This window comes from Aquila chrysaetos, chromosome 13 (genome assembly GCF_900496995.4).
Source record: "Aquila chrysaetos chrysaetos chromosome 13, bAquChr1.4, whole genome shotgun sequence".
NCBI lineage: Eukaryota > Metazoa > Chordata > Aves > Accipitriformes > Accipitridae > Aquila > Aquila chrysaetos.
Window position 1 is genome coordinate 28,452,078 of NC_044016.1, and position 8,779 is coordinate 28,460,856.

The window sequence follows — 8,779 nt, forward strand, 5'->3', positions numbered from 1 at the left end:
CCTTAATACATGTCACTCACCTGAAAAGACATTGGGAAATGTCTCTGTAGAAGCCTGCACCCCTGAGGACTTTCTTGAATGAGTCAAAGGCACTCTTTCCGCTTGCAATTTCTCTCTAAACCCCTTGTGCTCCAAGTAGCCTGCAGAGCCCACCTTCTGCGTTATCTCACATTTGTGATTAGATACCTCTTCTGTCCAGTCTGCGGAACGACTAAATAAACCTGCCAAACTAGCAGACCTCTGCTTCTTGATTGAGACTTTTTCTTTTTTGTGGAAGGACTCCTGCCTCCTTGTAAAAAGCGGGCTCTGGGATGGGGAGGGAGAAGGTGAATGGTTGGGAGAACTCAGTTGCCTAGTTGTGGTTTTGATGTAACAAGGATTAATTAGATAGGGCTTAAAGCATCGGGAACCAAGCATCGGACTGCCTGCTGTCCCCTCAGAGGACAAAATGCCATTCTTCATTTCTGTGGGTAAACCATTATGCAGGTCCTCTTGACTGGCTGACAGAGTGTGTTTCCCTTCCTGAGTCTCAGCAGCATGATCACGGCCTGCATCTGAAATACCATCCTCTGTTACTGAGCCCTGCAAATCAACAGCCTGCACTTCAGCAATTTTAGTCTCAGCATCTGCTACCGAGGTTAGAAAAGGTTGTGTGGAGCTATGTGTCTGAGACCGGTTTTCTACTGCAGTTCTATTTAAATCATCTTCTAGTTTACTAGCTACAGCATCCACTCCAGCAATGAGCTGTTCCTGCTCCTCAATCAATAGCTTACGTTCTTGTGTTTCAAATAAGCCGTTACCAGGAGAGCCTGTGCCATTTACCGCTTCTTTCAGTTCACATTCAGTTGCACAGGAGACGGGAATGTTTTCTGCGATTTCAGATATTGCTGGAAAAGCCCCGTCAGTGTCTGGGCTCCTCTCTTTGTCAGTGGTAGTTACTGAAAGAAACCGTTCAAAATCTAAGGGGGCTGCTTGTGAATTAGCCATGTGTCGGCCCATTGTTTTGGTGACAAGGTCCTCAGTTCCAATGTTAATTGCCCCCTGCTGCTGCTGCTGCAGTCTAATAGCTTGCTGGATATCAGAAAGCAAATCCTCTTGTTCTGTGGCTGAATGGAAACTGTATATATCCGTATCAGAGCCAGAGCTGGTCCTTTGTCCATCCTGTGTCTCCACAGCAGCTGGGACAGCTTCATTTCTGATTTCAAAATGTTCAACATCTGTGTCTGAGAGACCCCCTTCATCCGCAGAGATGCTTATATCTGGAGTTTTGGTAACAATTGAATGAGTACTGTCCAGCTCTCCAGCCTGCAAGGCCTGGCTTTCCAAAACATCCTCCCGTGAACTACTATTCCCATCTTTAGCCTTGGACAGATTTTTTCTGATCCTCAGATTTGAAAACACTGAGGCCCTCGAGTCTGACTTACCCTTCTTCTTACTGGATTCACTTCCTTTTGCATGCTTCCCCAGTCCCCTTCTGCTTCCCGATACCTTCTTTGTGCCATCTGCATCCTTGGGCCCAGAGGCATCCTCTCCTCCTTCGTGCACATCACCTGTATTTTTCTTTAGCTTCCCATCTTGATTCCCCATGATTTTTCGCAGTGCAACACCTTCAGCAATCAAGCCATGCTCCCGTATTTCATTCCTTTGGCCTGCCGGCGAGATCCCCTCTAGCGATCCAGGTTTGTTTTCAAGCGGTGGTGATGCAAGTGAAGCAAATGCTTGCTGTGCCTCTCTCCCATCTGCTAGAGCTGCCTTTTTGCATAATGTGCTGCTTGCACTGGGCTCCGCTGGGACATGCTCAGTACAGCACTGAGAGCTGCAGACAGCTCCTTCCAATGGCTGCTGCTCGCTGAGCCGCCTGCTCTCCGGGCTTCTGCTGCACTCTTGTTTCTTTAAGAAGGATTCTGTGAAAAGTATTTCTTTTATAAAAGTCACTTCTTTTTCCACGGTTTTTATTGCCTGCATTGCAAGCTCGGCTCGTCACCAAATCATTTATAATTTCAGGACTTCGATGGTCAAGTTCCTGGAGGGGGGGGGGGGGGGGGAGTTAAAGCAAGGTACTTTAATTACTCTGCAATTGTTCTCCAACTGTTTAAATAAATAAACTAATAACCATGGAAAGAGAAATATTATGATTATTTAATAGTTTATAAGGTGCTTAAGCATATGCTGCTTTGACAGATCACACAGTACCTCTGGTGATTTACATGTTTACTTTTTAAAGGTCACCAAAACACAATACATAATTTTAAAAGGAAAGTCACTCTGAAAGTAGGTAGAAGAAAAATAATAAACAAAAAGTTCTTTCCACAGTTTTAAAGAGTTGCACTTAAAATTCAATGCATTATGGTAATCACACTATAAAAAACCTCCCACAATTTGTATTCTGAGAAGGTAGATATACTATTATTCCCAAGAGAATCAACTCATCAATATTAAAACACACCACCATTGTCTTCCCTGATAAGAACATCTGGCATGAAACAAGATAAAACAAACAAGAAAACAGCAGTATTCAAATGCTACTAAGGAAAAGGATACAATAAAGCATTCCTCTATTCCACCCTATATATTTAATAATTGATTTAGGCACTGTCACTTGCTAACTATTTTGGAAGCTTGTGCAACAGTTTTTACCAGTTGCTGCTTCTCCTCCATTTTCGGTTTAGAAGTATAAGTATCAATACTTCATAAATATTTTTCCTGAACTTCCAGACAGGTACTCTCACTTTTAAAATTTAGATTTAAAATAACTGGAATAAAAACACAAGGGCATAAGAATGCCAAATTGCCAAGTTGGATCAGTTCAGCAGTTCAATATCTTGGTTCAACACCAGCCAAGAAGTAATTAGATAGATTTCTGTTTATGATTTATCATCTCTAAACTGCCTGGTCTATTAGGTTCATTTTCTGTGAAAGACTTTATGCATTCCTCACACCTCTGAGCTTCTTTACTAGCAATTTCCTTTTCATCAGAGGTTCCTTAAAACAATACATCATTCCAGGGAAATGCATCCTATTGGTTTACCTAACTCTTGCATTTGGAATCATTTTCTCCCTACCAGAGGTTTCACTTGCTTTCCTCTGCCTTAATATACATTAAAGAAAAAGAAAAAGAGTATCATTCACACTTTAAAAACTATGCAGGCACACCCTCACACACCCTTTTTTTCAAAGGATGCTAAATACCTTTACAAATCTGGGCTGTGGTCATTGTTAAAGTACTGTTAATTCAGTTTGGAAAGAATAGCACCGTCAATAATACTTGCAAGTAAATCATTTTGAACCTATTATAATTTTTTCCATGTGCTTCTTGGTCACTTACTGCTCTGATGTAAGTCCTGTCCCAAGGGGCCTGTGGCTCAGGCACCAGAAGCCTTCTGTCTACAAGAACTCAAGTGTTTTAAGTGGATCAGATGACTGTACACTCAGTGGTTTGGCTTATTTTTTTTAGTTTTCACTTATCTAATGAAGTGATTCATCTACTTTTTTTTTTTTCATTTTCAGCACTCAGCATTCATAAAAATACTAGCAAGAGCTAGTATAGCAAAACCTGCAAGAACATGTTAAGTGATTTTGCTTTTTGACTACATTTCTGCTTTTGCTTTTTGTTATCCTACTTAGTTTCTAATTCGTTGCAGTATTTTATCTTTCACGGCATTATTACATACTTGCAAAAGGCTTTTGAAAACTCAGGTAATTTCAGTCCATCTGAAGGTACACAGTAAGAATTACTTAAGGCACAGTTTGAGGGAACTATAGTAGTAGAATACTACTTTGATGGGTATTTTCACTGACTAGAACTGACAAGGTTCTAACCCTTGATTACAACTGGAGTACTTGTAGCTTCCCACCCCATTTAAAAACTGCCAGAAATTAACATAGGGCAGAAGTAATATAAATATACTGTGGACTGAATGTATAAGGGAAATGTAGAATTAGTGTGATGTTCCAAAACATTCCCTCTCCTTCCTTCTCTGTAAACTTGCATTACAAACTCAACAGGCTCCCATTACAACTAATGATAATTCATCAGCAGTAATTACACTGCAAATCATGCTGCAAAACCAAGCCATCGTCAAAGCTGGGGCTATAAGACAGTCAAGTTAAAGACTGATCTTCATTTTTTAATTAGAAACTAGAGACTTATAATGTTTTAAATCATTAGTATCTGCACTATTTCCTAGAAGTTTTCATACAGCACATCCTGATGAGTAAGTTCTTCAAAAAACCACGTAAATGTATAGCCATAGATATTACCTGAGTTTAAATATATTACACTAAAAATTATTCAGACTTTTTCAATTTGCAGCTGTAATCCTAACAGCAAAAGAAATATAAGAAAAAAAGCCAAACCAGTTTCTAGGTAGTCCATCTGAATATGGTATCCTAACCATCATGGATTCTGACCAGGATTTCCGATCTCTACAGGGAAAGAGCATCACCAAAATGGGCATACTTACGTGAAGAGAGGTGTGCATGTGAACGTCAAAGAATTTGCTCTGGTTATTCCACATAAGGACAAGAAAACACATTTTAAAAAGAAAAAAAAAAAAAAGGAGCATGGGGGACAGAATACAAATTACCCGAAAGTGGCAGTGATAGATGCAACTCTCAATCAGCATTTGCAGGAAAGTACAAAAGGTTAACATTAGCCAAACATAAAAACAAATGTTAATACTTTGGGGTTTGTTTATTTTCGGGATTCTTTTAGCTTCTGAAGAAAAACATATTATTAAAAGTCAGCAAGAAACCAGAACAATTTTGCATCAGTATCAGCTACGTTTTAAAAGCTAAGAATGTATTCAATAGTCTACACCAAAAAAGAGACTTTCAACAGAAAATGAATGGGGAAAAGAGGGGGTTTAAGTGTTCAAGAAGGATATTGCATTTTTAAGAGTCACTATAACTCATTCTTAGTTTGCTATAAATTGTCAACAAACAACTAAGGCTAGTTCGTGAACTTGCCTACCTACCTCATATAATATTTGCCAGTGGTCAGTGAAAAATACCAAGGGGTGAGATCGCAGACATAGGCCCGAGATTCCCCTCACCTCTCATTCTCCTCCGAAGCTCAGGGTATGCAAATGGCAACACACAGAGGAGAGCCAAAACTTAACCCCTCAACACGCACTACCCTTGCGCTCCCAAAGACTTCCACATTAACACATTCCTGTTAGAAAAGCAAGCCCCTGTTATGAGATTGTGTTTATTTTCAAGAAGGCGGTTACCATTTACTGCAGCCTCTCTGCAAAGGTGGCCAGATCCCCCCAGCACTGCCTGCCTGCCCATCTGCCCTGCTGGGAGGGGAAGGGCTGCCGCCAGCACCGATTGACCACACCTGGGTGCAGGCCTCAGCCTCCTGGAGCACAGCCAAGGCAGAGTAGTGCCCCCAGGCAGGGCTGGGACTCTGGTGGGAGCATTTCCCCCCAAATTCCTCACAAAAAGGCTGGGCGACCGGTTGCCATGCTGGTATTTTGGGCCTGTCGCAAGCATGGGCTGCCTGGGGGAGCCTGCCCTCAGGAGACACAGCTTTCTTGGGGTGGATGATTTTTCACCATGATTTATTTACTGCGATAGTTCATTCTTCTCTCAATAGTAGTCGTTGAGCAAGTCCCTAAAGAGTGAAGTTAATAACGCCCCATTACTGCTGCTGACAGGCACAGCACTGCCGCAGGCCATGCCTGCCGGGGGCCAAGCCTTTGGGGCAGGGTTAGGCTTCACCAGTACCAGCCCAGGGAAGGGTTTAAACCACAGGAGTGCTGGCAACACACAAAGTGCCCCAAAGAGCACCCCAGCAGTAACGCCGTGGCTACCAGCGCGGAAGCACCATCATCACTGCGCAGTAAAGATGCGGGGCGAGCGAAGAAAACGTACCCCCAGAATGAGCCACACCATGTGCCCTGCGTGCATCCCCATGCTGCCCTGCACGGTGACTGAGGGGCAGGCTCTGTACGTGCACTCACAGCCAGCTCTTCCAGGAACCCAAAGCAGTTAGCCAGGCTACATACATGCGTATATACGGGCTTTGTGCTCCCCTTCCCTGCTGGGGAGACTCAGTAGTTGGGGTGGGGGGGAGGCTGCTGCGGCCCAGGGCAGGTGCTGTCCTGGGGGAAAGGAACAACATGGCGGCCCAGCGCGGAGGCCTGCTGGAGGAGGCTGAACCTCATTCTCCAAGGCTGCAGGCAAGGTCTGGGCTGCCACTGGCACTTTGTGCCTCGCCTCCACACAAAGGAGGGCTGAGGGTGAGGTGGCAGCAGTGCGAGAGCCACAGTGCCATGGCAGTGCTCTGGGAGCTGGGCTCTGCTCCCCCCAACATCGTGGCTCCTCCAGCCTTCCTTCAGCCCACTCCCTGAGGGGACAGGGCTACTGCTTGGAGAGGGAGAGTAGGGACAGCCCAGGGGATCCTCACCTGTGCCATACACACCCTGCAGAGATTTGTTTTTTAATTAGTGGCTCAATGTGCACAGGTTTGAGTTGGAGATAAAGGCACATATATTAACAGGACTGTTTTAAAGTACTCTGGTGTCACATTACTGATTGGGATATGGCAATGCAGACAGTATGAAGAAAGGTTTATGTAAGCAGACCAGCCACCTATATGTCACTAAAGCTTGAATTTTCCTAAGCAAGCAGAGGGCTCATTCTCATTCAGTCCAGTGCTGGAGCCAGGTCCCTGCTCCTGCTGTCCTCTGGCAGCAGGAAGCCTCCCTCAGCTGCCACTCTGAGCATGCTGGAAAACTGATCTCCTCAGAAGGCACCAGCTACCATTAAATACTCCCTTGTACCACCAAAGCCATGCTCTGAGCAGTTGAAAATAGTTTCCTGCCCCCACACCCCCCACCTCTTTCAGCTGTAGGGAGAATTGTCTTTTATGACTCTTGACAAGCTCTAGCAGACTCCCTTCCCGTCTCTGACTGGCAAGGGCCAAGTCAGGAGATCAGAAAATATAATGTGGATTAAGAGACCATAGTGGCTAGGGATGAAGTCGGTCATGCCCTTGCCTCATTTAGTTTCTAGTGGATATGAGAGTCTGCTTTTTCTTTTAATACTTGTCTGAGGAGTATGAAATCATGCCTCATGCATTGTATTTATATTAAGTTGAGGTGATCCAGCTAATCAGAAACCTGTTTTACCTATTGAAAAGTTTCTTTTATGAGGAGCTTGAACCTAGCAAGATATGATCCTAGGTGAGTGATTGGCTTGCCTAGGAGCTTTTATTAGGTGCATGAGAAAATAATGACTAGGATTTTCAAATGCCTGCTACATAGTGCTGAATTTTCTCCCGCACAATTTCTAGCCAGGGAGAACTAACACTTAAAATTAATGTATCTGAAGAAGCAGGGTCTCCAGCAATGCAATGTTTGCTAACTACTATGCTGCAGAATGCCCACTGGTTAGGAGCCAAAATCTTTGTGAAGCATTTAACCTCCTGGATTTCTCACCTATATGCAATAATACATCTATGCATTGTGAAACAGAGGGTTTTTTTGTTTAAAAATATGATCAGCTCGACATAGCAAAGACCATACACATTCCAACAAGCCATTTTATTTTTTTCCCCCTAACATTTCCATATTCTTCCTGCTGCTTTATTGTAAAATATACTTTTCAGCATAAAAGCTATATAGAACCTTTCATAGTTACTTATATAGGAGGGGTTGGCTGAACAGCTGCACACAGAATCCTGCCAGCATTCCAGAGATGTATGCATTGCAGGTCACAGTCAGGTCACAGAAACAGTCTCTGAAAATCCAAGCCTCTGCAAATACTGCAGCCAGGGACTCCTGTATTTGGAGCACAAGATGCTACGCTAGTACTGTAACCAAACCCGAGCAATAAGGAAGCGTGAAGGTCTGTTTTATTCCTGATTGCAGACTGAAAATTGAGGTATCTTGTGGCACAACTCCTACATTTCCTTGCACAAAGTTAATTTCAGACAAATTTTATTCCAAATGCAGATAGCCAGCAGTTGTTTGCTAATATATGCTAAGGAAATCCAATGCAACAGTATGGGCTGCATCATGAAAAAAATAATTAGTAAAATAGCTGCTGACCAGGCTATCAAAGAAGCACAGATAAGACAGTTTGTACCATTTAAACTACTGTAAAGTACAGTAAAAAATCAGAGTAAGGGTCCAAGTTATAAATTTTATTTTCTAAGGGAGTGAAATTTATGCAATAAGGGTGTTTCTTTAGACCTCATAATAGCTTTTGAACACAGTAGGCAACGTCAACCAAGCCTTTAAGATGAAGATCATTAAAACCCTGCAAAATTCACACACATACAGAATCAATATTTGGGTAGAGGTGGGGAAAGATAAGCAGAACTGACTGTGTCAGTCAATAAAACAGGATTCATGCAGTTTAGGACTACCCGCCACAAGCAAGCACTTCATAGGGAAAAATGAGAGCAGACGAGAAGAGATTTATTGTACTAGAGGATAGAGAAAGGAACAAAGAATAGAAATCTGTAGGAAACTGGGCCTCCTCATTTTAATTCCTTGGAGAAGAACATATTCTGTTAAATCAAGCAGAAAATTACATATTGTCTTTTTGGTTTTCTTGGACAACTCCCAGAGTACTTAATGACAGGGTTGAAAAATGTGGACTTTGATCGTATCAGTGGACCTTTTTGCCTGCAGAGAGCCCAAAATGCCATGAAACAATGGCAGATTTTTGAGCCTAGTCCTTTTCTGTAGGAGACAAGGGATTAATTTAAGCACTTAGGGCTCTAATTTTATCTTTTCTACTGCTACAAGTATCTACTAGTCTGAAG

At 42.8% G+C, this 8,779-nt stretch overlaps 1 protein-coding gene across 4 annotated transcripts in view; it reads right to left on the bottom strand.

The window, feature by feature from the left end:
• The window catches only part of FMN2 (formin 2), a 163,766-nt gene extending 161,748 nt beyond the window's left edge, over positions 1-2,018 (bottom strand). For 2 of the 4 annotated variants that reach the window (XM_030035450.2, XM_030035448.1), the window contains exon 1: positions 21-2,018. In XM_030035450.2, the coding sequence (XP_029891310.2) occupies positions 21-1,965 (1,945 nt within the window). In that variant the 5' untranslated portion in view covers positions 1,966-2,018. The remainder of the gene's footprint in view (positions 1-20) is intronic. The other 2 variants (XM_030035452.1, XM_030035451.1) reach the window with 2 other exon arrangements.
• Between the last annotated feature and the right edge of the window lie 6,761 nt (positions 2,019-8,779).